The sequence below is a fragment of the Pristiophorus japonicus genome, chromosome 17 (assembly GCF_044704955.1).
Source record: "Pristiophorus japonicus isolate sPriJap1 chromosome 17, sPriJap1.hap1, whole genome shotgun sequence".
NCBI classification, from domain to species: Eukaryota; Metazoa; Chordata; class Chondrichthyes; family Pristiophoridae; genus Pristiophorus; species Pristiophorus japonicus.
The window spans coordinates 95,259,169-95,286,491 of NC_091993.1; the positions used below are offsets into that span (position 1 = coordinate 95,259,169).

The 27,323-nt window shown below is 43.0% G+C and overlaps 1 protein-coding gene across 4 annotated transcripts in view; it reads right to left on the reverse strand.

Annotated features, from left to right (window-relative positions):
• Positions 1–27,323, reverse strand: part of LOC139228233 (high mobility group protein HMG-I/HMG-Y-like) — a 116,284-nt gene that overhangs the window by 75,526 nt on the left and 13,435 nt on the right. For 3 of the 4 annotated variants that reach the window (XR_011587530.1, XM_070859414.1, XM_070859413.1), the window contains exon 4: positions 10,402–10,452. Coding sequence is in view for 3 of the 4 variants with exons in the window: in XM_070859414.1 (XP_070715515.1) it covers positions 10,402–10,452 (51 nt within the window). In the remaining variant the exon portion in view is untranslated. Of the gene's footprint in view, positions 1–1,805; positions 2,456–10,401; positions 10,453–27,323 lie in introns of those variants that run through there. The other variant, XM_070859412.1, reaches the window with a different exon arrangement.

Genomic DNA, 27,323 nt, shown 5'->3' on the forward strand with positions numbered 1-27,323 from the left:
AGATCGCCTACTTCCATCTCTGTAATACCACCCGTCTTCACCCCTGCCTCAGCTCACCTGCTGCTGAAATCCTCATCGTGCATTTTATTACATCTAGACTCGACTATTCCAATGCTCTCCTGGCTGGGTCTAAACTTGAGCTTCATCCAAACATCTGCTGCCTCTATCCTAACTGGCACCATCGCATTCACCCATCCCCACTGTGCTCACTGACCTACATTGGCTCCCAGTCTGGCAACGCCTTTGATTTTAAAATTCTCATCTTTGTTTTCAAATCATTGAATGGCTTCGCCCCTCCCTACTCTATAACCTCCTCTAGTCCGACAACCCTCTGTGACCTTTGTGCTCCTCCAATTCTGGCCTCTTGTGCATCTCCAGTTTTAATCACCCCACCATTGGCGACCATGCTTTCAGCTGCCTAGGCCCTAAGCTCTGGAATTCCTTCCCTAAACAGCTCTCTCCCCTCCTTTAAGATACTCCTTAAAACCTACCTTTTTGACCAAGGTCATCTGTCCTAATAACTCCTTATGTGACTCAATGTCAAATTTTGTTTGATAACATCCTATGAAGCGGCTTGGGACCTTTAATTCTGTTAAAGGCGTTAGAGGAAGTTACATTATGTCCTCAGCGCATCCCAAAGCCCATGTGTTGAAATTGGTATTACCGTAAGTAAATAGTAGGGTTAAAGTACAGTAGGGATAGTGTTTGATTTATAGATAACTTCAAAGCTTTCATGTTAGTGTCAATTAAAGTGTCTATATTTGTTACTGCTACTTCTGTTTCCTTTCATCATTTAATATTTTATTTATTATTCTAAAAGTCAGGCAGCACAAGGATCACAGTAGTAGTGTTTTATTTAAGATAATGGGCATAGTTTTAATCCATCACTAATTTATCACTTTGTAAAGCCTCGTGAAAAAAATGTTGGGTTGCAACGGTCTTATTTCATCTCAATGTCATTTTCAAACTGTTCCCATCATAAGCCTGGAAATTATAGCAATATAACAAAACAAGTTTATCCTATTTTAACTCATTCACAGAGGATATTTAAGAGTCAAGAACTGAGTGAATTGCAACCAAAACACAGAACAGCACAGCAGCAAAGGGAGCAACACTAGACTGGACTCAAATGGGAAGAAAAGGATAAGGATGATAGTATTTCAAAAGAGAACCTAGCATCCTTGGGGACATTCAGGCTTGGATTGATGAGAAGTTCTGCAAAACGTCTGCTTTGATAAGCAGACCAAAGCTAGCATCCATAAGGTGATCTTTAAAAAGGATTTCTAGAAAGATATAGAAAAGAGCTATATGCTGGTTAAGTAAAGTGTAGGATGCTTTTGTGGAAAGATACAGAGTACTCAGCATCACATAGTGCTGAATCTGGTTTTATTCATTCATGTGACGTAGGCATCACTGGTAATGCCAGCATTTATTGCCCATCCCAAATTGCCCTCGAGAAGGTGGTGGTGAAGCTCGTCTGGAAAACGCACAGGACTCAGTCCACACTCAATTACACACCAACTGACAGGTGGGGGACAGTGAAAGTACTTTAGCCCCTTAAATGGTTGCTCTTTGTTGTTTCCACCAATTCGGACAGTCTCTTTTCAAAGGATGCCACATACTTCGGGCCATTTATTGTGAAACAGAAACACACTTGAGCGATATGGTGGTAAGTTATTCCAAACAATTTTGGTCACAAAATAAGTTCAAAAATACGAATGTTTTGCAGTTAATCGGAGGAGAAAGAAGAGGGCAGAAAAAGAATCAAAGACACAGTTTAAATTTACAAAGTGTTTATTTCCCTGTCTCGCAAATAATTTTTTTTTTTAAACTCGCCACAAATTAAGAATACAATGATGATTTTGTATAATCCAACATTACATTAACAAATTCTAATAACCTAGAAAGAGGGGTGAAGAATATAAATATAAAAGCAAATAACTTATAGGAAGTAAAGTCATGTTGGCCTGCAGTTTAAAAAAATTGTTGGTGGCAGTTACAGGCCTTGTGCCTTCAAACAATTTCAGAAGGACCTGGTCTGTTCAGAATGCCAGCTGGCAGCAATACCTCCCAGCCTTTCTTGCCAGTGCCAATGTTGCCTGGTTCAGGTTTCTTGGATAACCTGATGGATATCCAACAGGGCAGTATTAACAGTGTCTTCTAGGGCTTTAATAGCCCTTTGTATCCCTTCCAATTCCCTCATCACATCTCCCTGGAGTTCTTGAAGGCGCCTCTCTATCCTACTCATGCCATCTATAGGGGAAACATGGTCTCTCTCTTGGATTGTCATGGGGACATCTTCAGCCAAATCATTTTCTGTTCGTCTCCTTCTTCGTCTAGGAGGCGTCTCCAGATCAGAGGAATTAGAGTAGAGAGTGCTACTGGGGTCGATACAGTGATTCATTTTGCTCCCCAATGGCTTCAAGGTAAAGGACAGCAATTTCTTAGGGGCCATCTATTAGAAGAAAGAAAATTAACCCAATATATCACAGACAAACTTAACTAATCTTGAACAGAACCACTGTCACAGCAGACATACTTAAGGTTTTCATTTGCCAAACATTTGGACAGTATCTGCCATCACATGAATACATGAAGGTAGCAGGCCAGGGAAATAAGGTGATTAAGAAGGCATATGGAATACTTGCCTTTATTAGTCGAGGCATGGAATGCAAGAGCAAGGACGATACGCTTGAACTGTATAAAACACTGGTTAGGTTGCAGCTGGAGTACGGTGTGCCGTTCTGGTCACCACATTACAGGAAAGATGTGATTGCACTGGAAAGGGTGCAGAGGAGATTTACAAAAATGTTGCCTGGACTGGAGAATTTTGGTTATGAGGAAAGATTGGAGAAGCTGGGTCTGTTTTCTTTGGAACAGAGGAGGTTGAGGGGAGACCTGATTAAGGTGTATAAAATTATGAGGGGCCTGGATAGAGTGGATAGGAAGGACCGGTTTCCCTTGGCAGAGGGGTCAACAACCAGGGGGCATAGATTTAAAATAATTGGGGGAGGTATGGAGGAGATTCGAGGGGAAATGTTTTTACACAGAGGGTGGTGGGGGTCTGGAACTCACTGCCTGAAAGGGTGATAGAAGCAGAAATCCTCACCACATTTAAAAAATACTTGGATGTGCACTTAAAGTGCCGTAACCTTTGGGCTATGGACCAAGAGCTACCAAGTGGGATTAAGCTGGATAGCTCTTGGTCAGTCGGCACGGACACGATGGGCCGAAATGGCCTCCTTCCATGCTGTAAATTTCTATAATACTATGAATACAAGTAATCCATGTGCTAACTGTATTAAGAGTAACAGAATGTCAAGAATGTGTGTAATAACAGTGAAACCTATCAAGGGGCTGGCGGTGTTGCTCCTATGGGGAGGGAGGGCGGGGAGGGGCATTGGGATTAAGTGTTCTGCTGGATCTCTGGGCATTGCTGCTGGCTTGACGTGGAGGCAGTGCTATTATCCTGCCCGCCACCCATTTGAAGACCTCCAGCCAGACGACATGAGCAATCTGTTCCTTCAGTTCTGTAAGCTAACTTTGATATTTTGGGGGATGGAGGGGGGCAAAGAAAGGGATCTCACATCTGGCTAGTGTTCGTGTTGCCCTGTCCTCTCAATGGCAGCAATACCTTTTATTATTTGCATCACCTAGGACTGCACGTTGTAATTGGAAACTGCATTTACTTCACTGCCAGATTTTTGGGGAGGGAAGAGGATAGATCAAGTCAGCTTTTTATTTCTCTCCCTGGTCATGAAAGACAGCGCTTTCCCAAACCAAGAAGCTCTCCTCAAGATATCTGTTCCCTACTACAGCACCAAAAAAGTCATATATTTGAATGGAATTTCTGACTGCTTTACTATATTCTTGCAAAACCTACGTTTTACTTGCAAAGCTCAGAAAACAACAAAATAGTGCCAATCTCAAATATTCCCCAAAGCAACAAAATTGTAACAAATTTGAAAATATACACAGACGAAAGGTGCTTACAAAATTTCTACTCATTTTACTAAAAGTGTTTTTAGAACAGCAAGGTATTAGCAGACATGTTTGTATAGCCTACTATTAAAATACCATAGAGTTAACGAAATTTCAATTTGATTGAATTCATATGCTTGGTTGCTATTAAAAGATACACCGAACAATGAGGAATTTGTAGACTCCAGTCACCTGGTTCATAAATGCTACTATGAAGCTTTAATCAAACATAAAATTCCTTCAATAATGATTACTACACATACACATTGGACATTTTTTTTAAAATCTCAACCGGAGCTCTTAACCGAGGGCTAAGAGTTGTAATACTCATATTTTAATGAGGGACATTAAGAGAGAAACTCCAGAAATGGAACGTTTTGACACAGGATTACACAAACTGACCAAAAAAACCTATACATTATCGTCGACAATGTAGATTTCTGAAAAGGTCTGGTGGGACTCATGCGAATTAGGATCAAGTGTTGTTAGACTCTTGGCCACCAAAACCTTAGTCAACATTTTTGTAAGTTTGCATACTTGTTCAGTTAGCTCTTGCACTGTGAGATTGCAACAGGGCTGGATTCTCCATCCAGGGACCATGATCGGGCAGACAAATCTAGTCCAATTCCTACTGAACCGGTGTGCAGTTATTCAGCCAATCTAAAAACTAGGCTTGCCTATCTTAGTTCTTCAACAATTACTCCCCATTTTTCTCATCTTCCCTACCCAAGTTTTAAAAAACAAACATCACTTAAACATGCAGTTCCTCCCAATGACTCGATGGATAAATGTACAATCTGCTGTTTTGTTGAGCCACACAGACCACAAAAGGTTCTGGGTTTAATGCCAGTTACTTCAGGTTAGCTGAAATGGTGGTAGGGCACAATTTGCCTCAATGCCCTTGTGCTAGGAAGGGGATAATATCAAAGCAGGGATCCGACTCCTGATTACTATCCAGTCACCCTGATGGAAAATGAACAGGTACGAATGTTGGACAAGGACATGATCAGACTCAGTTGTGATGTCCCCCATGGTTAAGCAACATGCAAACAATCACTGCCAGGGCTCAGACATGAAGAACGTCCACTGAGACAGGGTGCCAGAGGATTTCTGATGGCCATGGAACCATGCCCAGTGGGAGTCCGTAACTTCAGGACAGCAGGAGAGAAAACAAAGAAAGCAAAAAAAATGTTTGTATTGGTAGAAGTGTAGCTCACTAGGGCAATGCCGTGTGGTCTTTTTCATGCAGTCCATTGCAGCATGCAGGGCATACGGAGACACAAATCTTCTGTTCATACCCAATTCAAAAAAATCAATACCACAAGGAATGCAGGTTTTGTTATTGCTGAATAGACACGGTTAGCAGATGCTCTGGTTTTAAAGCTGCATTTTCCCCAAAACTCTTAATTGTACTTCACAATGATCCTAACCATCATGGGGCCAAGTTTTGGCCTGAGTTGCTCCTGTTTTTTTGGAGCAACTGGTTTAGAATGGAGTTCTTAGAAATTTGATTTCTCGGCATTTAGTTTGCTCCAGTTCTAGTCAGTTAGAACAGTTTCACTTTGGAACAGAATTTTTTTTCAAAAGGGGGCGTGTCCGGCCACTTACACCTGTTTTCAAAGTTTAGGCAGTGAAAGCTTACTCCAAACTAACTTAGAATGGAGGAAGTGAAGATTTTTGTACGTTCGAAAAAACCTTATCTACACTTTAGAAAATCAGGCATAGGTTACAAATTAGGTGTAGGAAATGGGGGCGGGGGTGGGAGGTTTAAAGGGAAGTTTACAAACATTAAACACTTCAGTTTTGCAAATAAAGAGCTATCATCAATAATAAAATGATAAATACATCAATAAATCAACCAATGAATCAATCAAAAAAAAAAAAATCAATAATCAATAAATAAAACATTTTCTACTTACCGACTGCAGCACCGGGAGTCCTCCAACAGCATGCTGGGACGGCTCCCCCAGTGTGTTTCTGTCAGTGTCTCTATCTCTCTGTCTGTCTGTGTGTGTGTCTCTCACTCTCTGTCTGTCAGTGTGTGTTTCTGACAGCGAGGGGAGGGGGAGAAGAGGGGGAGAAGGGGTGGGGGGGGGGAAGAGGAGGAGGGGGGAGGGGCGAGGGGCGAGGAGAAGGGGGGGGGGGAAAAAAAGAGGACAAGGTTGGGGAAGAGGACAAGGGGGGGAGAAGAGGGGGGAGAGAGGAGGAAAGGAGGGAGGGAGGGAGGGAAGGAGAGAGGAGGAAAGGAGGGAGGGAGGGAAGGAGAGAGGAGGAAAGGAGGGAGAGAGGGAAGGAGAGAGGAGGGAGGGAAGGAGAGAGGAGGGAGGGAAGGAGAGAGGAGGAACGGAGGGAGGGAAGGAGAGAGGAGGAATGGAGGGCGGGAAGGAGAGAGGAGGAAAGGAGGGCGGGAAGGAGAGAGGGAGGGAAGGAGAGGGGGAAGGAGGGAGGGAGGGAGAGGGGGAAGGAGGGAGGGAGGGAGGGAGGGAAGGGAGAGAAGGAGGCTGAACGGCCGGGCCCAAGACAGGTTTTACAGGTAGGTGGCATCAGGTCTCGGGGGGGGGGGGCGGGGGGGGAGAGTCGCTGAGGTCCGGGGTGGGGGGGGAGCGGAGGTCGGGTCGCCGGGGCGGGGGAAAGCAGAGGTTGAGTCGCCTGGGGGGGGGGGGGGGGGGTCGTGTCGGGTCCGGTCGGGTGGGAGGAGCCTTATCCACGCAGCCCCAGTGAGGCCATTCGGCCAGGGCTAGGGGCTGCGTGCTTCGGGCCCCTCCCACAGTTTTGGGCGTCTGGGAGCTACTGCACTTGCGTGCCCACTGTAGCGCGCATGTGCAGAGGTCCCGGCACTGTTTTCAGCGCAGGGACCTGGCTCCGCCCCCCACAGCTCGTGCTACGCCGCGCCCAGCACCAAAGGATCTGCAGGGAGCCGGAGAATAGGTAAGTTTCTTTTTAGGCGCACTTTGTGGCGCGAAAAACGGGCTTCCAGGTCCGGGCTGCGCCGTTTTAGGCGCGGCCTGAAACTTGGGCCCAATATTATGGCTATCAATCGCAAATGTGGCACTGTCACTCCACTCACTATGGCCCGGATTTTCGGCTTTCGGGTTTTGTCGGCAAAAGCGATAGCGATATGTAAAACTTACCGTTTTCAGGCTGAACTTTCGGGTGTTGCACGAGGATTCGCAGCGCAAAAAAGCGAGTTTCGCCAAATTTAGTCCAGACCAGGAGCGCTGCGAGAGGTTCCTTTGGGGGGGCGGGGAGAATTGCAGAAGACATTCCAAAAACATTCACAAAACCCTTAGCTAGCAAATCGCTAAAAAAGAATTAAAAAATTAAAACTTTAACTTACCTTTTTTGCTGGTTTTCATAAGTACCGCTGCTGGCAGGGCTGTACCATCAGGTTTGACCTGTCGGTATTCTGGGCGCGGCGTATGGGTCGTGAAAGAGCCGAAAATTGGACGCAAATGCAATCGGCATCGTTGCAATTCGGCACTCCTCTCCCTGGCGGTACATCCCATCGCCACCGCAAACAGGTACCCAAGGATCCCGCCCGGGCTTTGCGAACGGGTTTTTGCCGGGGTGGGTTGAATCGCGGCGAAAACCCGGTCGCAAACTTCTCAAAAATCCGGCCCATTGAGTCTTACAACTACCATAGTGGTAAAACATTGAATCAGTCTAAAAGAGATGAGAGTGTCCCCACAATTCCTCAAGCTGCGAGTTCCTGTTGTGGCATTAAGCAAAGGCAGGATGCTTCTCATAGAATGGATGCGGGGGAAAGGCAAGTCAACTCGTCGCTTTCATGCGCTTCCAACAGCTAGTTATATATGGATTATACAGTGGGACTGGTAGCAGATGGTGTCCATGTTTCTTAAGATTGAAAAGAGTAAGTAGTGTAGGCAATCTAAAAATGGGGAAACAGTATAACTTCAAAATATAAAAGAATTAATGCCACATAGCCATAATTTGGGGATGTGCATCTACCACTTTTCTGGTGAAATTCAAGCAAATGGAGTGACCAGAAGATGGCTTCCATTACAGTGTGGAGTACACTCTTTGAAAAATATTAGTGAAGAGGATCTATTCTTAAAAAGTCATTCAAAAGTACGTATATAGATACAGATCAGCTACCACACATTATACATAGGATTTCTTGCTTTGTGTTTATTTCTTTTCACGTTTCATTGTTTATTTTAGCCATTTTCAGTTGCACGAAGTCCAGAATTGTGAAAGTAGTAGAGTTCTGGTTGTTTTATTGTTGCTGTGGTTCATAAACCGTAATCCAGAATTATTTGAGCAGGAGGGGAAAATAACCCAGAAACCAGAAACCCTAATTACACAGAATCCATCGTCTTCTGTGGAATTAGTTTAACTAAGAGACAGACGGGTTTATTGATGGAAGGTAGCACACCTGTGCACAAGAGCAAAGTAAAACTAGTCCGCAAAAACAGAAAGGTGGTGGAAAAACTGCAACTGGATTAATAATCTGCTACAGAGGTGGTTGGTTATTTTATTAGTTCAGTAAATTATGAACCACACAAACACTTTTCTGAAATCTCCAAGAATATACATCTCAAAAATTATGGATAACTGCAGGAGGAAAAGGTACGACCAGGGAACAGCTTTTTTCTTATTACAAGTAGTGGAGCGCAGCAAACAATTCAACTAAAAGCTTGAAAATTACTGCCCCCAGTACAATGATTCTTCCGTTTTTATAACAGAAGAGATTGTGCTCAAATGATGTTTATGCTCTTCAGAGATAGTACATTGATGGAAACTATTCAGTGCAAGTTTATGATCTTCATGGGAACATTGTGTAGACAGTCGATGTAGATGCACCAAAAATGAAATCAAATTTTAATTCTTCTAGCACTGCAGATGAGTTTCCTCGTCCAGATACTGTCTGGCTGCAGAATCCACCAGAAATACACTCATACTTATCTTGGTTTGAAAATAGAAATGCCAAAGATTGACCTGGGGCTGCCCAATAGCTCAGCGAGTTTTCCTAGTGAACCATACAAGTCAGGGAAGTCCGAGGTTAGACCCACGCTACATGCTGAATTAGCTGATTCCTAGCCAGGTTATGGCAGTAGTGAGACAACTGGCCTCAGTGCTCCTGAGCCAGTATGGGTTAGCACTCTTGGTCACTATCCAGTGACCCTTGCTTGAAATGCACATGTGGACGAGGTCCCATTCTCCCCAGTCAAATAGTCAGCCTACACGCAGTGTCAAAGTTCATGTGAATAATGGCCATTTGGATCATTTCTCCTTGTGTGGCTCGGTGTCAAGGTTTTTGTCTTATAATACTCCTGTGAGGCGCCTTGGGACGTGCTACTACGTTAAAGGCGTTATATAAATACAAGTTGCTGTTGTTGTACTGTTTGCCAGCAAGCAGTCAACACCTTCAAGAGAAGAGGAAAGGGAGAGAAGGACATCAGCAAGAACGTAAAATAGAAAGATAGATCCGAGTTGCACATATAATGCCACAATGTTAGTATTCACATCTGGGATTTTTGACTGACCTGAAAAGCAGTCTTTAAAGTTGTAATTAGCCACTGAAAACACCTTTTTAAAAACTTACTCCCATCTCCAAAATGGAGAATAGAAGCAAGAGGAAAGAAGAAACAAGGAAACTGAAAGAATTTAAACTTTATTTCTTCAAAGGGAGAAAATGTTAGGGAAAAAAGGATAGGTTAAAATAGTAAAATTTAAGTCAAAAATTGGAAAGATGGAGAGTGAGTAGGGCAAATAAAATTAGTGTTAAAATATAATTTTAAATTAAAAAAATGTTAAGTGTATAATTTAGTCTCAAGAATCGATATCACAATAATAAAACCTATCCCTGATGTTAGGGTGGCTTTATTACATATTAGTGTTACTTCCAGCATCACAATGCATGAGCTAAAAAAATTTTTTTTTTTTTTTTTTTTAAATAGATTGGCATAGGTAGACAGGAATTTCCCTAGACCTAAAGGCAGAATACGAGTATGAAAGTCTAATATCGGTTCTTGCCCTGCTCCACTCCCCATATGTAATTACACATCACAACATCTAATATACAGCAAGCATTTCATTGGCCTCAAGACAGGCCAATTTAATCTTACGAATATCACATCTGAAGATTTTCACACCAAAACTATAGATAAGCTTGGCATATTACACATCACCTTAAAGTAAAATTTCTATACGATTAGTGATGGGTTAACTGCACTCCTAATGTTTGCTATGAATGGATCAGGTCACCATAGGTCAGTGAAAGATAGGCATAATGTGAAAATGCTACGAGAAATTTTATGCCAGTGACTGCACAATTTTGCTATCCAGATACTGCTGCCAATTTCCTTGAGGTCACAATCAGCAATGTTAACATTTGGACATGTAGTGACTGTCTAACCCAGCACTATGTATAATATTAGAAACAAATATTTAGCCTACCAGTTTTTTGGGTCTACCTCTGGGCTTCGTTCCTCCTGCACCACCAGATTTCTGGAAAAGAAACAAGGTATGAAAACTGAGTATGTGCAAATCAACACTTTTTTAAACTTCTATTTTTAGAACACATAGTTGCTGCTGTGTACTTCCATCCAGAAATCTTACCAAGATAACAAATTAAGTGATCAGGGTAATGGAGAAATATTACTAAAGGGGATTTGTGTGAACAGTAAACATATTCATCACCTCCTGCATTCTGCAGCTTTTTCCTTCACCTGTCAATAATCACTACAAGGATAACAAAAATTCCCTTCAGGGAAGGGAACCTGCCATCCTTATCCTACCTTGCGCGACACGCGAATTCTGTCCCAAACCACGTGGTTGACTCTTGGGCCCCGATTTTAAAGGGAGGACGGGTACGGTGCGTGCGTGCGAGCCATTTAAATAAATGTTCCCGAAGACCCGCTCGAATCCGGCCAGATCATATCTGCTCGACCTCTTGTGGCCCACGATTCTCAACCCAACAAGTCCGGCCTGACAGGGTAGTGGTCCCCCGCTTTGACCTTCAACTAAAATTGCAGATCTGTTCCCGATTACATCATCCGACCCGATCTGCATATTTAAAAGAAGGACCCCACTGTCTTCTTGCAGGTGACCTGCTTAAAACAGCAGGTTAAGATCAGGACACGGCGGGGAGGCAGGAGATCAGAGGTGGCAAGTGACTGGCCTCATTTTAACTGGACAACTGTTTGATTTCCACCAGCAAGGCTACTAGGGATGGGCCACCTTTTCAGCAATGTTCCCTCTAAGCTGCGCGGCCATGCATTTCTCTGCTGGTCCCGTGCAGCCCGGGATTGGCTTTTTCAAAGAGGCCGCACACCCAACAAATTAAGTAGAGGCAACATTGCTTGCGAGCATTGCCCACATCATAGAATCATACAGCACAGAAGAATGCCAATGGCCCATCGTGTCTGTCCCAGCTCTTTGAAGAGCTACCCGCCGCCCCCCCCCCCCCACAATTAATCCCACTTCCCTGCTCGTTCACCATGCCCCTGCAAATTTCTGTTTTTCCAAGAATGTATTCAATTCCCATTTGACAGTTACTACTGAATTTGCTTCCATCACCCTTTCAGGCAGTGAATTCTAGAACGTAACTCGCTGTGTTAAAAAAATTCTCTTCATCGCGCCTCTGGCTTTTTTGCCAATTATCTTAAACTTATGGCCTCTAGTTACTGACCCTCCTGACACTGGAAACAGTTTCACTATATTGAAACTCAATTTTGGATATCTGTTTAAAAAAGTGGAGAATTTTTACAAACCATGAGGGCTAAAGGGGCGCACAATTTCAATTAATTGAAGAATTAGCACCCGGCGAAATGTGCTGCTAAATCTTGCTGAAATGGACACTTAGAAAGAGAAAAAGTTGCGGGGCTGTATCGGAGACGGGATTGGCCTCCGTGGGGCGCTGTCGGGGCATTAGCGGGGCGGAAGCAGAGTGCGACGCTTTTAGAGAGGAGGGCTGCTGCAAACTCTGCAGTCACTTTCGTGGCACCCACTGGGCCACCAGGAGGGGTTTTGGCCAGGCCAGCAGCCCGGCACCCCCTCTTGGAAAGTTGCTAACCTGGCCGAACTAGTGGTCGTCAGTTGGCCGACAAAACAAAGATGGCGGCGCCGCACCTCCCCTTTAACAGCAGCCGGGGCACCCCAGCTCCGAAAACTTCTCACCTGGGGCGAAAAGTACAGGGCGCGGCATAAATCCGTTTTCAACGCAGAATTCCGAGGGCAATTCTGGGGGCCGCTCTGGCCGCCGTGCCTAGGCAATAAAAAATTAGCGCCCTATTAGTGCTTCTTGGAGGTGCTAAAGGGCCTTTCCCAAAGTGGCAATTTCACCCCCACGTGTCATAAACCACCAGTAGTCTACATTGAGTTTATGGTCTAGACCAAGATAATTAATCTACCTCAAACACCAGAGCTGCAGAACAGCCTTTCAGCAATTCATTTCTCAGAAAATTGTGGGATATATAAAACTTTACAATTAAGAAATCCCCAATCTCCAACCTACAAACAACAGCATTCCACTTTACATAAAAGTTTGGAGATGTTACACTAAGGAAACAGATAGAAAATGAAAGAGAAACAAAGAGTAATGGCTCTTCTGTGCATCACATTTAATTTCTATTAAAGATGGTGCGCAAATACTATATGAAGGATTTTGCTTAAAAGTAAAAGGGAAAAAATGTACAACCATATAAATATTATGACTATTTTCATGAGCAAGGAACTTGCAACCATCAACTTCACTTTGCAAACTCTTTCAAACCCATCCCTTTTCTAGGCCTGGACGTTAGTCACCGAGGTCACAGATTCCACTGTGGCTTGTGGTTCGTGCATGAGCAAACAGTTGCCGGGGGAGGGGGGGGTGAAGGGAGGAGAGTTACTTTACCAATTGGCTTGATAGAGAATGGACAAAGAACTTAACCACACATGCCGGTCAGAGAGTTGGAATGTTACGCACTGCCAGATCTCAAACCAGAGCTGTCAGGCAAATGGCCACAGAATTCCATGAGATGTGCATCAGTTGGCACTTTCTTTAACAAAACAAAAACAAAGAAAGCAATTTAAAAAATAAGGTTCCAATGTAAATAGTTCACATTTAGCAACCTCCATTCATAAATGTGATTTAAAAAAAATATAAACTAACTTTGAAAACAAATTCTCATGTAAAAGGTTTTCAAAAATAGTGCGCCAAAATACAGTTTCTGTTGCATACAAAAAGTATTCTCAGAAATGTATGTATGTAATCTAACCAGGTTCAAGGTTTGATCCACATAAATTAAGAAACTTAATGAATGTTTAAAAAAAAGTTGCTTCTTATCGTCACAGTAAAATGTAATATGGCACAGTTAGATTAGTTCATTATGGTTAATCACTTAAGATTTACTGGGATCACAATAGCCACTCATCCAGTATAGATGAATGCATCCCAGATAAAGCACGTCTATCAGTAGTGTACATAGCAATGAGACAGAGTCAACTGCAAAAAAAATGCATTCCTAATCCAAGGAGAAATCACACCGATGGTACAGAATTCCTAAGCAGAATATTTATCATATGCCACCACTCTGAGGTAAGACAGAATGTTTCAGTGTTTTGAGGGCTCGGTCAGCATTTCTTGAACAAATTGAGAGTGATCTGGTTCCCTTAGGCTCCTGTTGTTAATGAGAGAAAGAGATTGCCACCACTGCATACTGTAGGCAGGAATTGTCACGAGGACAGGAGCTGCCACCTACAGTATGGAGCGGCAAAACTCAGTTAAGAATGACACTGAGGAGAGGGGGAGAAGGTGAAAATGGGTGGCAATGAAGGAAAATTGGAAGATGAAGGATGGGGTAACCGCAGAAGGTAACTAGAGTGCCAGCATGAACTAAGGGAGGAGAGGGGAGAGGAGCAACAGCGTGAATGGGGGGGGGGGGGGTGGAAACAGCGTGTAGGAGAAGAGTACCAGGCTGAAGTGAGGAGAGAGAAAAGCGCCAGTATGGCTGCAAGAGCAGGCAGTGTCATTGTGAATGGGTGGAGAGTTGGGTGGAGTACAGTATCTCTGCATACTATGCCAGCAGGGGTGCAGTGGCTATGTGAACGGGAGCAGAGGAGCAGAATGCGAGGGGGGCAACTGTTCAGATAACTTTTGGGGAAATAATGATCTGGTTGGTATGATCAATGTCACGTTTTTTTTAAAAAGAAAAAAATAAATCAATAAGTAGATAAAGATGCTTAAAATTAACCTGTATGCATCATTTTTAATGTAAAATTCAAAAATTTTCATGGAGCATGCCTCTAGACCACCTAGAAAATGTACCACCAATCTTGTGCTTTCAAGATTTCGATTTCCCCTTCATGTAGATGTTTTTTCTCCAAAACAAGTGAAGGAATGTTGGCTATACCTACAGATTAAGTTACAAAGTCCATGCTACTACTTGTTTTCACATGTCATAGGACTTATAATCAGGGCCATTCTTGAATTGTCAGCTTCATTTGTTAAGCTATTGGTCAACTTTTGCCTAGGTCTCGGTGTTCGACATGTATGAAAAGATGGATCTGTCAGACTCGGACCACCAGTTCCTGACAGACCTTCCTCTCCCTGGTTTTCTCTAAACTCTACACTTAGCAATTAGACCCTGCACTGCACAGCAGAGCCCAGTGCAACTGGCACCCAACTGAAAATTAATCAGGAGGAGAGGCAGTAGGATGCCATTGTCACTAGAAAGGAAGAGTTATATGTAGTGTACATTGAAGGTACTTCCATTCCTAATCAAATGGCAATCTTCTTTAAATATGATCCAACATAAAATATTCCCAGGTCTCGAGAGTTAAAACATTTAGTATAAAAGACAAATTTCAACAAAAGCACATTTTCAAAGTCCAATCGCTTTTAAGCAAATAAGGTTTTCTAAATTTATATTTAAGATATTATTTAATCTTAATTATTTAAGAATATTATTTAAGAATAAATTACTGAATAAATACATAGATGGTGGTATCGGAATCTCAAAGCCAGCTATTATTATCTGGAGTTGGTAGGAACCATGTCCAAGCAGAATGCTACTTGCCAAATTGATTGTAGATTTATCGGATTCAGCTGGACAGCACAGCAGATCCACATTGTAATACACAGAGCATAACAAAAAATACTGTGTTTCCTTTACCTATCTGGAACAGGATCTTTTCATATTTCTGTACTACCATTGCTAATTAGTGTTAACGACACTTTTAATGGCAAACTGGGACAAGCGCTTAATTTTAACACTGCTATGAAGGGAATGAGTATGGAAGTGTACAACAATGCAACACTTCTGAGGTACTTTTATAATTTATTTTTAATCTTTTTTCCCCCAAGAGCGTGACCTCCATATGTCACCCTGTCTTTTTACATTCTGTTTAGCAGAGCCAGTCCCTCTCTTGCTGTTAGGTTCCACTATTAACCACAGACATGGGACCGATTCCCCGTATTCATTTTTAATTGGTGCCTGCAACCCAATGATCCATATTTATGCATCTATGATGCTGTAAGTTTACTCTAGGTCACTTGGTTTACATTTTAAAATGAGCAGAATGCCATGTCTGCAGAAGTGTGAATGCATCTTGTATAATAAAGAAAAACTGAGCCAAGAAGTAACAAAAGCACAGGCAATGGTTTCAATGATGGACAGCCTCAGATGGAGCAGAGGCAGACAATGAGTTGGAAATAAGTGATGTTGGTGATGGATACGACGCAACATATGAAGCTTAGATCAAAATGAAACATGCCACGGTTTTTTTATGGTCTGATTCACCTTGGAGTGGCCGGTGAAACGGGATGGAGTTGGTGTCAAAATAACAGAATATGTGGCAGGTTGAAAACTATGGATTCAGTCTTGCCAATATTCAGTTAGAATGGTGGAGAGGTAAAGCTATGGTCATCAGGAGAAAAATGTAAGGTGACACTGCACCCGAGGATGATTTATCACAATATAGATTAGGAAGAAGGGGAGAAGGATAAATCCTTGATGGACTCCAGTGGCGATGGCAAGGGGGCAGAAAGAGAAGTCATTTCTGGAGATGTGCTGGCTGCGCTGGGACAGGCAGGAGGTGAACCAACAAGGAGTTGGTTAATGGAGCAGAGGCATTGGAGTGGTCATAGAAACAGAGAAATTTACAGCACAGGAGGAGGCCATTACGGCCCACCATGTCCACGCCGGCCGACAGAGAGCCACACGGCCCTTGGTCAGCAGGCCTGACGGTTACATATAAACCTACGAACAATGAACAATGGCGGAGAGGCAAAGAGCACCCAGCCTAACATGTCTGCCTGACACAACTGCGACACCCGTAATACTGAAATATTCTACACTCCACCCCAACCTGAGCCATGTGATCTCCTAGGAGAGGCAAAAACCAGATAAAAACCCAGGCCAATTTAGGGAGAAAAAAAAAATCTGGGAAAATTCCTCTCCGACCCATCCAGGCGATCGAAACTTGTCCAGATCACTCTGGCTGTATCTGATTCCCTGCAGTACTTACCATTAACAAAAGATTATCCAGTCTAACCCCAAATACCAGCTCTAGTTCCGTAACCCTGCAGGTTACAGCACTTTAGAGTGCCCATCCAACCATCTCTTAAAAGCGGTGAGGGTTTCTACATCCACCACTCTTCCAGGCAGTGAATTCCAGATCCCCACAACCCTCTGCGTAAAGAAGCCCCCCCCCCCAAATCCCATTTAAACCTTCCACCAACCACCTTAAAACTATGCCCCCTCATAATAGACCTATTCACCAATGGAAATAGGCCCTTACTATCCACTATTTCCAGGCCCCTCAATATTTTGCACACCTCAATGAGGTCTCCTCTCAACCTCCTCTGTTCCAACGCGAACAAACCCAGCCTATCCAATCTGTCCTCATAACTAAGATTCTCCATTCCAGGCAACATTCTGGTAAATCTCCTCTGCACCCTCTCTAGTGCAATCACGTCCTTCCTATAATACGGCAACCAGAACTGTACGCAGTACTCCAGCTGTGGCCTAACCAAAGTATTATACAATTTAAGCATAACCTCCCTGCTCTTATATTCTACGCTTCGGCCAATAAAGGCAAGCATTCCGAATGCCTTCTTAACCACCTTATCCACCTGGCCTGCTACTTTCAGGGATCTGTGGACAAGCACTCCAAGGTCCCTTTGTTCATCTACACTATTATGTGGCCTATTGCTTAATGTGTATACCCTTTCATTATTAGCCCTCCCAAAGTGCATTACTTCACACTTCTCTGAATAAAAATTCCATTTGCCACCGCTCTGCCCACCTGACCAGTAGATTGATATCCGCCTGCAGCCCATGACTTTCCTCTTCATTATCAACCACACAGCCAATTTTAGTGTCATCTGCAAACTTCTTAATCAGACTCCCTATATTCAAATCTAAATCGTTGATATATACCACAAAAAGCAAGGGACCCAGTACGGAACCCTGCGGAACCCCACTGGAAACATCCTTCCAGTCACAAAAACATCCATTAACCATTACCCTTTGTTTCCTAACTCCAAACCAATTTTGGATTCAACTTGCCACTTTGCCCTGGATCCCATGGGCTTTTAACCTTCGTGACCAGTCTACCATGTGGGACCTTATCAAAAGCTTTGCTAAAATCCATATACGCTACATCGTACGCACTACCCTCATCGATCCTCTTGGTTACCTCCTCAAAAAATTCAATCGGGTTAGTCAAACACAATCTTCTCTTAACAAATCCGTGCTGACTGTCCCCAAGTAATCCTTGCCTTTCCAAATGTAGATTTATGTTGACTTTCAAGATTTTTTCCAATAATTTTTCCACCACTGAGGTTAGGCTGACAGGCCTGTAATTATTCGGCCTATCCCTTTTTCCCTTCTTAAACAAGGGTACTACATTAGCAGTCCTCCAATCCTCCGGCACCATGCCCAAATCCAAAGAGGACTGGAAAATGATGGTCAAGGCCGCTGCTATTTCCTCTTTTACTTCGCTTAACAGCCTGGGATGTATTTTATCTGGGCCTTGGAAGTTATCTACTTTCAAAGCTGCTAAACCCCTTAATACTTCCTCTCTCACTATATTTATTTCATCCAGAATATCACACTCCTCCTCGATAGCAGTATCTGCATTGCCCCTTTCCTTTCCTTGGTCAAAGATGTAAATGCTGCATAGAAGTTAAGGAGGCCAAGGAGTGATAACACCATGGTCACAGTCACAGAGAATTTTATTCTTGACTACTTCTAGGAGGGATCAATCAAGCAGAGTCAATGGGCCATGTAAAATTAGGAAGTGGGACAGATTCAGCCACAGACTGGAGGGGATTGGAATCCCCCAACTGCTTGGCACAGTCCAGACGCTGCTGCCACACCTAACTCACCCAAGAATATACTTTTCAGTTCATGCAAAGAATGAGTTAATTTAAGAAAGGTTCTGTTGGGAAAGGGTTAGACATTGATCTTTCATCTCAAGACCTGGGTTCAAATCCAGCCCAGACTGATGGGATGAATGTCTCTTGTGACTGCTGTCTATAAGGAATTTAAGCCAAGATTCCCCACCCAATTCTCTCCAGTGACTAATGCTGGAAAGTGCTTGTACTAAGATATCAAGACCAGGTTCATTAGTGAATCCTCCACAGTCAAATAGCCTGCCAACATTCAAAGTCTAGGTTCACATGTAAAGAATGGGCGCTTAGGTGAGATACTGAAGGGCTGTTCATACTCATGGTGCTGGATCACAATCAAAAATCGGTGTCTTAAGGACGAGAGAGAAAACTGGGAAAAGGTGACTTTAAAATAACATACAAAAAACTGTAGGAACAAACTCAAAAACAAAATCTATATATATATACACGTAAACAAGGTAAACTGTACAAGCAGACTCCACTTGAACTACTGGAGGATTTCTGAGCACATCAACAAAAAGTGCACAAGTTTTCTGAGCCGAATTAAGAAAGGTTCTGTGATTCCTTATATTTCTATGATTTTACGTTATAAATAGAATCGGTTAATTTTACAGAGATGTTTGCAGATATTACACATAACTAAAACATTGCAGATGCTGGTAGACAAAACAACAGTAACTGTTTGTACAGCATTTCCTTCTGTAAAGCCACTCTATTGGGATCTTTCCATTTAACTGTAAAATACACCAAAGTGGTTTCATGCATTTCCACAAGTGGAATGGAAAATCCAACTCCCACGCTGCATATATTTCGATACACTTTTGACCGTTACAGATTATAAGCTCATGCAACAGACTGAAATGATAATATCATGTTCATGGGCTTGCAATTAGTTTGGAGATATCAGTTAAATTAAAGATATAACTTTAAATATATATATTTGGAGTATAGAAAAAACTTGCAATTCCTACATAAAAAAACAATGATGTGGAATACTTCTTATAGGACCTTTCCTTACAGAAGTCACAATTAATTATTCTGGTTTTATAAATAAAAAAGGAAGCATTAGTACCAGTTTTGTTCTTGCTTATTAAGCATTGCAAGATTGCAATCAGAAATTGACACAGAAGTTATAAAGTTTTCTCATAACAGAAGAGACTTTTTGGAGCAGTCGAGGAAATATTTATTGCACAAAATATTTCACTGAGATAGATGGTAAAAATCTTGAAAAGTACTGTTACAGCAGTGACTGCCTATTCTGTTAAAAAGGAGGCTCATTAAAGTGATGTGTCCACAAATTCCACTGTCCAAGATGGATCATAATACACTCACATTATCAGGTATGTGAGTTAGGATGAATTAATTGCAAACAAATGGAAGCTGTTTAAAGCATTGCATCATTTCCTGGGAAACATCCAATGACTCACTATTCCAGCTGTGAGCATGTGTGGTGTTTTAAATGTATTTAACTGCACTATAAAAACACATCCAACTCGTAACCATACTATTGATTAACATTCCTCCACAAGACTGACAGAAATTGCTCAATTTGAAGAGTCTTCACCAACCGTGGCCAATTTATGAGAATCCGCCTCCTGTTAATTTAAACTTAAACAGGAATCTCTGTTCTTTCTGAATCACAGAAGACAAAACTTCTTTCCATCCAATTACAACCCTGGGCACTAAAGTCAGATACTATATAGCACAGCCCTACAATGTTACCATCGGTCCGACAGCACCACTTGCCTATATTCTCCACTCTTAGGCCCCAAGTTTCCACATGATTTGCTCCTGATTTTTAGGAGCAACTGGTGTAGAACGGAGTATCTTAGAAATCGGAATTCTCCACATTTAGTTTGCTCCAGTTCTAGTCAGTTAGAACAGTTTCACTTTGGAACAGAATTTTTTTTTCAAAAGGGGGTGTGTCCGGCCACTTAAGCCTGATTTCAAAGTTTCGTGAGTGAAAACTTACTCCAAACTAACTTAGAATGGAGTAAGTGAAGATTTTTGTACGCTCGAAAAAACCTTGTCTACACTTTAGAAAATCAGGCGTAGGTTACAAATTAGGCGTAGGGAACGAGGTGGGGGGGGGGGGGGGGAGAAGGGAATTCATTAAATTCTACAATCAATCCTTAGTTATACTTATACAAATATTATACAAATAAATCCAACCTGAATAAAAATTTATAAGCAAAGAAAAGATTAAATAAACCATGTTCCTACCTGTGTGAAAGTGCTTCAGGCAGGCCTTTCATGTTGGAGACAGGCAGGGGTCTGGCGTCAGTGTCTCGACGGCAGCGGCAGCAAGCTTCGAGCTGAGCTGCAGTGCTTGAGGCAGGCCTTCATTCTCTTCGTGGCTGGCCGCGAAGAAGCAGCACCGGACGGACCCGAGGCCATTCGGCCATGATATATCAGCGGGGTCAGTGGCTGGCCGGCAGCCGAAGAATCAGCAGCGGACCGACGTGAGGCCATTCGACCATAGGATATCAGCGGCATCAGTGGCTGGCCGGCAGCCAAAGATACAGCAGCAGCCTTCGAGCTGTGAGGGGGACGGAGGCCATTTGGACAGGGAGAGGCAGCCACATCGACAGTTTTATATTTAAATTTGCAGAATGGGTGCTGCATTGTCATCACCACGTATTATTGCAAAGTTGAATTGGCACTCTTATTTCTCCAAACACACAGTCCTTAATTTGCATGCACCAATGCAGCACCGGTTCTGCAAGTTTAGCAGTGAAAAGCTGAACTCACTGATTTCAGCAGGTGATTTATTCAGCAGTGCTGCTAAAAGCACTCCCTCACACACAGAAATATTAAAAAAAATTAAATTACAAGCCTTTGCAGGGGTCCAAGAAACAAATCTTCACTTTTTCTGCAGTATTTTAAAAAATGGCCGAGTGCCAATGTTTGTGTGAGACTGCGCGTGCGCGCACGCTCCAACGCGCACGCGCAGGGTTGCCGGCACCACGAAGGCTAATTTAAATTGTACCCGCCCCCTGCTACTTAGAAAATCGGCGCGAGTGTTAGGCTCCGCCCCCTGCTGCGAAGAGCGCGCCGCGCCAAGCAGACATCGAGCTCCTTGAATATCGGACTTTTTTTTAAGGCGCAGTTTTCGGCGCGAAAATCAGGCACCCAGCTCGGAGGTGCGCCGTTTTCGCCGCGGCACGAAACTTGGGGCCTTAGATTCCCTGATGAACATGGCAAGTAAGCAATGAATTGCTTCTAGTTTTGATTTTACAGGCTCATGTCCAATGTGAAATGGATGGACACGGCCCACGCTTATTTCAGTTGGGAAACTTAAAGGGCGTCACTTAGCAGGTGTCATGGAAGAAATCAGATTCAGAAAAAGCAACAGGAACAGCTCATTCCACAAAGCCAATAGAATCCCCGATTCTGCCTACACTCTGCTGGATATTAACTTGCTCCATTTGCGTTAAATTAAATCTTTTAGCTGCAAAATTTAAAACATGCTCACTTTGCACAATTAATGAGACCAAGAATCTTGGTCGTTGTTGAGTAAAATATGACTAAAACCTCTGAAAGTTTTATATTAAGGCTACATGGCAACTGCCTGATAGGGTGCTGGATACAAATTCAATAGTAGATTTCAGAAGGGAAATTGGATAAATACTTGGAGAAAAAAAATTGCAGGGATATGGGGAGAGAGCGGGGCAGTGGGACTGAGTGGATTGCTCTTCGGAGGAGCCGGTGCAGACGCAATGGGCCAAATGGCCTTCTTTTGTGCTGTATTATTCTATGATTCTCTGAGCCATATAGGAGGGTGGGTATCACTACTGCCCTGTAGACCATAAGCTTGGTGCCAGATTTGAGGTCCTGGTCTTCAAACACACTCTTCCTCAGGTGACCGGAGGCTGCGCTGGCACACTGGAGGCAGTGTTGGATCTTGTCATCGATGTCTGCCCTTGCTGGTAGTAGGCTCCCAAGGTATGGAAAATGGTCCACATTGTCCAAGGCCACAGATGTAAGCATCGTTCACGTACTGTAGTTCGATGACAGAGGATGGGACGACCTTGGATCTAGCCTGGAGGCGACGAAGGTTGAACAGGTTCCCATTGGTTCCATAGTTAGCTATAGTATATAGTGGACGATATACAGTAGACACCTAAAAGCACTGGAAAAGTACCACCAGCGCTGCCTCCACAAGATCTTGCAAATCCACTGGGAGGATGGACGCACCAACGTCAGTGTTCTCGCTCAGGCCAACATCCCCAGCATCAAGGCACCGACCACATTCGACCAGCTCCATTGAGAGGGCCACATCGTCTGCATGCCCGACACGAGACTCCCAAAGCAAGCGCTCTACTCGGAACTCCTACACGGCAAGCGAGTCCCATGTGGTCAGACGAAACGTTTCAAGGACACCCTCAAAGTCTCCTTGTTAAAGTGCAACATCCCCACTGGCACCTGGGAATCCCTGGCCCAAGACCGCCCAAAGTGGAGGAAGAGCATCTGGGAGGGCATCAAGCACCTCGAGTCTCGTCGCCAAGAGCATGCAGAAATCAAGCGCAGACAGCAGCAGGAGCGTGCGGCAAACTAGACTCCCTACCCACCCCTTCCTTCAACTACTGTCTGCTCCACCTGCTACAGAGACTGTAATTCCCACATTAGACTGTACAGTCACCTGAGAACTCACTTTCAGAGTGGAAGCAAGTCTTCCTCGATTTTGAGGGACTGCATATGATGGTTCTATGATTCCTTTGCACAGTGACTTTTGGGTATGCATCATAAAATAGCACGGTTACAAATTCTGGGTCTGCCCAGTCACTGGTCACTCCTATAAGTAGACCCTCTCTTCCTTATATGCCTCCACATGCACATCTCCCATCTTCCGAAAGGCAAGCTAACATTTTGGTGAGACAAGGCCGAATGTAACAAATTGGTTTATTTTGCAATTATAAAATGAACGAGTAGAGTAACAATTATAGTAAATCTCAACATTCTTTGATTTAATTCAGTATCACTCCTCAAAGAGAAATAACAAAATACACCACACTGCTTTCATTAGTGGGCTAAATATCTCTCTAGTGATCAATAATGCTACCAATCCTGACTGGCTTGATCGAAAAAGAGGAAGGCTTGCCGTTCTTTGTGTCTCCTATACCAAGTGTTACACAACTGACTAGATCATGTGCTCTCCTGTTCTTGCTTTCTTACCTAGACAGGAAGTCAGCAGATTGAGCTCTGACCTTCTCCCAGTTCTCTTTATCCAGGAATTGGCCAGTTGGATCCTAAACCTCTCTACCTCTCTTTCCTCCTTTAAGATGCTTCTTAAAACCTACCTCTTTGACCAAGCTTTTTGTTATCTGCCCTAATATCTCCTTATGTGGCTTGGTGTCCAATTTTGTTTTATAACGCTCCTGTGAAGCACCTTGGGACATTTTGCTGCATTAAAAAGGCACTATATAAATACAAGTTGTTGTTGTAGGACTTGCAACATTCAGCGACAACCATCCCCCTCTCCCCCCACCACAATGGTGGGGGTCCTATAAGCTGCCTTTTGCTGAGTAAGAATGAATAAACCATTCTAATACAATGGTCCACAGGAAAATGAAGTAGTATGCAGAGGCACCATTTCATAAACTGGCTCACCTAGCTCCAATACACATCCCCCGCTATACTTCTGTCCAGTGAATTTAATCTGGAGATCCAAACCCAATCATTTAGTTTAGGGAGTTGTGAAACTTCTAACAAGCAAGTGGAGTTATTCTGGATTGAGAAATTGCATAAAGTTGCTGAAAATTGTAGTTTTGTAACTGGAGCCTTTATTCAGTGCTCCCCACTACAGTAGCAAAGCTGAGGAAGTCAGGAAGAAATCAATCCTGTGCCCTACCATTCAATGGCACTGGACTCTGGTTATTATTTTCTAGATTATAAAAAAAGGTATGAAAATGTAAATTGAGGCACAATGCATTTGAGAATCAATCCACACCAATACACAAGAACATAAAACTAGGAGCAGGAGTAGGCCATTTGGCCCCTCGAGCCTGCTCCGCCATTTAATATCATGGATGATCTGATGGACTCAGCTCCACTTCCCTGCCCGCTCCCCATAATCCTTTACTCCTTTAATCGCTCATAAATCTGTCTATCTCCGTCTTAAATATATTCAACGACCCAGCCTCTACAGCTATCTGGAGCACAGAATTCCATAGACCCACAACCCTCAGAAGAAATTCTTCCTCGTCTCAGTTTTAAATGGATGGCCCCTTATTCTGAGACTATGTCCCCTAGTTTTACTTTCCCCCATGAGTGGAAATATCCTCTCTGCATCCACCTTGTTGAACCCCCTCATTATCTTATATGTTTCGATAAGATCACCATTCTTCTGAATTCAAATGAGTAGAGGCCCAACCTACTCAACCTATCTTCATAAGTCAACCCTGGAATCAACCTAGTGAACCTTCTCTGAACAGCTTCCAATGCAAGTATATCCTTCCTTAAATACAGAGACCAAAACTGTACACAGTACTCTAGGTGTGGCCTTACCAAAAGTACAGTTGTAGCAGGATTTCTCTGCTTTTATACTCTATCTCCCTTGCAATAAAGGCCAACATTCCATTTGCCTTCCTGATTACTTGCTGTACCTGCATACTAAACGTTTATGTTTCATGCACAAGGACCCCCAGGTTCCTCTAAACTGCTGCACTTTGCAATTTTTCTCCATTTAAATTATAATTTGCTTTTCTATTTTTTCTGTCAAAGTGGATAACCTCACATCTTCCCACGTTATACTCCATCTGCCAAATTTTTGCCCACTCACTTAGCCTGTCAATATACCTTTTCCGATTTTCTTTTACCCAGTGGTAAGATGCAGATTTCATCTCCCACTCTGCCAAGTTCCTCATCTCAAGTCATGTTGCTGTGGGAAAGTGCCCAGCAGCATCTGGAAGACTCCCCATACACAAGAGGAAGAAAAGTCACATTTTACAATGTCGCTCCAAGCCAACATCAGGTGTCTTATGTTCTCATTTCTTATGTTCTTATGTCTTCTAACACCAGGCTGGAAGCAACGTTAGCAAAGATTTTGGAGTTGGACACCTGATCAGCCACATTTAGTGTATGACCCAAGAAAAAAAGCTGGAAATCTAACTCACAAAAGACAACGACAGGAAAAAAAAAACTTGCATTATACAGTAAATGTGCCAAGCTTGGTGAAGGCATCCCGTAAATGAGAGCACAATGAATTGCTGTATAATCATTCTACCAGAGTCTTGGAGGTCTATAAAAGACATTCTGTATTAATGCAATGTTATGCCTGAATTAACTAGAAAATTATTTTACACAAACTACTCAGTTTTATGATGGAGCACACTTGCAATCAACAATTCCCAAGTTCTGGGAAAGAGGGCAGAGCGCTGCGCAGGTGTGAAATTCTAGTCACTCCAAACTCAATTAGAAACCTTTGGAGATCCAAAGGGGGGAAAAAAGAAAGTGGAGATTCAAATTTGGATTCCATTCCATCATTTTTGTGCCCTGCACTAAAATGTCACTTTAGCAGTGGACAATTTAAATATATTGCTTTGAACAAGTCACATTTCCCTTGTCTCCATAAAGTATCACAATGCAGGTTATGCTAATGCACCATCCAGCATTATCAAGTTGGAATGCAGAATTGCTAAGCAACCAAGCTGCTCGGTTGTTAAGGAAGCCATCTGGTTTCAGAAGAGGAATACCAATATGTATTTGGTTACTAGCCAATGGCATCCTTAGTAACAAGGGAATATGGAGATGGCAGAAACTCTGAACAAATATTTTGCATCAGTCTTTACGGTAGAGGACACTAAAAATATCCCAACTGTGGATAGTCAAGGGGCTATAGGGGGGAGGAACTTACCACACAATCACAATGACTAAGGAGGTGGTACTCAGTAGGGTAATGGGATTAAAGGCAGATAAAACCCCTGGACCTGATGACTTGCATCCGAAGATGGTCTTAAGAGAAGTAGTGGATGCATTGGTTGTAATCTACCAAAGTTCCCTGTATTCTGGAGAGGTCCCAGCAGATTGGAAAACCACAAATGTAACGCCCCTATTTACAAAAGGAGGCAAAAATCAGGAAACTACAGACTAGTTAGCCTAACATCTGTGGTTGGGAAAATGTTGGAGTCCATTATTAAAGAAGCAGTAGCAGGACATTTGGAAAAGCATAATCCAGTCAGGCAGAATCAGCATGGATTTATGAAGGGGAAGTCATGTTTGACAAATTTGCTGGAATTCTTTGAGGATGCAATGAACAGGGTGGGTAAAGGGGAACCAGTTGATGTGGCGTATTTGGACTTCCAGAAGGCATTTGACAAGGTGCCATTTAAAAGGCTACTGCACGATAAAAGTTCATGGGGTTGGGGGTAATATATAAGCATAGATAGAGGATTGGCTAACTAACAGAAAACAGAGAGTCGGGATAAATGGTTCATTATCGGGTTGGCAATCAGTAAATAGTGGGGTGCCACAGGGATCAGTGCTGGGACCCCAACTATTTACAATTTATATTAATGACTTGGAGGAAGGGACCGAGTGTAACATAGCCAAGCTTGCTGACGATACAAAGATGGGAGGAAAAACAATGTGTGAGGAGGACACAACACACCTGCAAAAGGACATAGACAGGCTAAGTGAACTGCCAAATATTTGCCCAATGGAGTATAACATTGGAAAGTGTGAGGTTATGCACTTTGGCAGAAAAAAAAAATCAAAAAGAGCAAGTTATTATTTAACTGGAGAAAAATTACAAAGTGCTGCAGTACAACGGAACCTGGGGGTCCTGGTGCATGAAACACAAAAGGTTAGTATGCAGGTACAGCAATTGATCAAAAAGGCCAATGGAATCTTGGCCTTTATTGCAAAGGGGGCGGAGTATAAAAGCAGGGAAGTCTTGCTACAATTATACAGGGTGTTGGTGAGGCCACACCTGGAATCCTGCATGCAGTTTTGGTTTCCATATTTAAGAAAAGATATACTT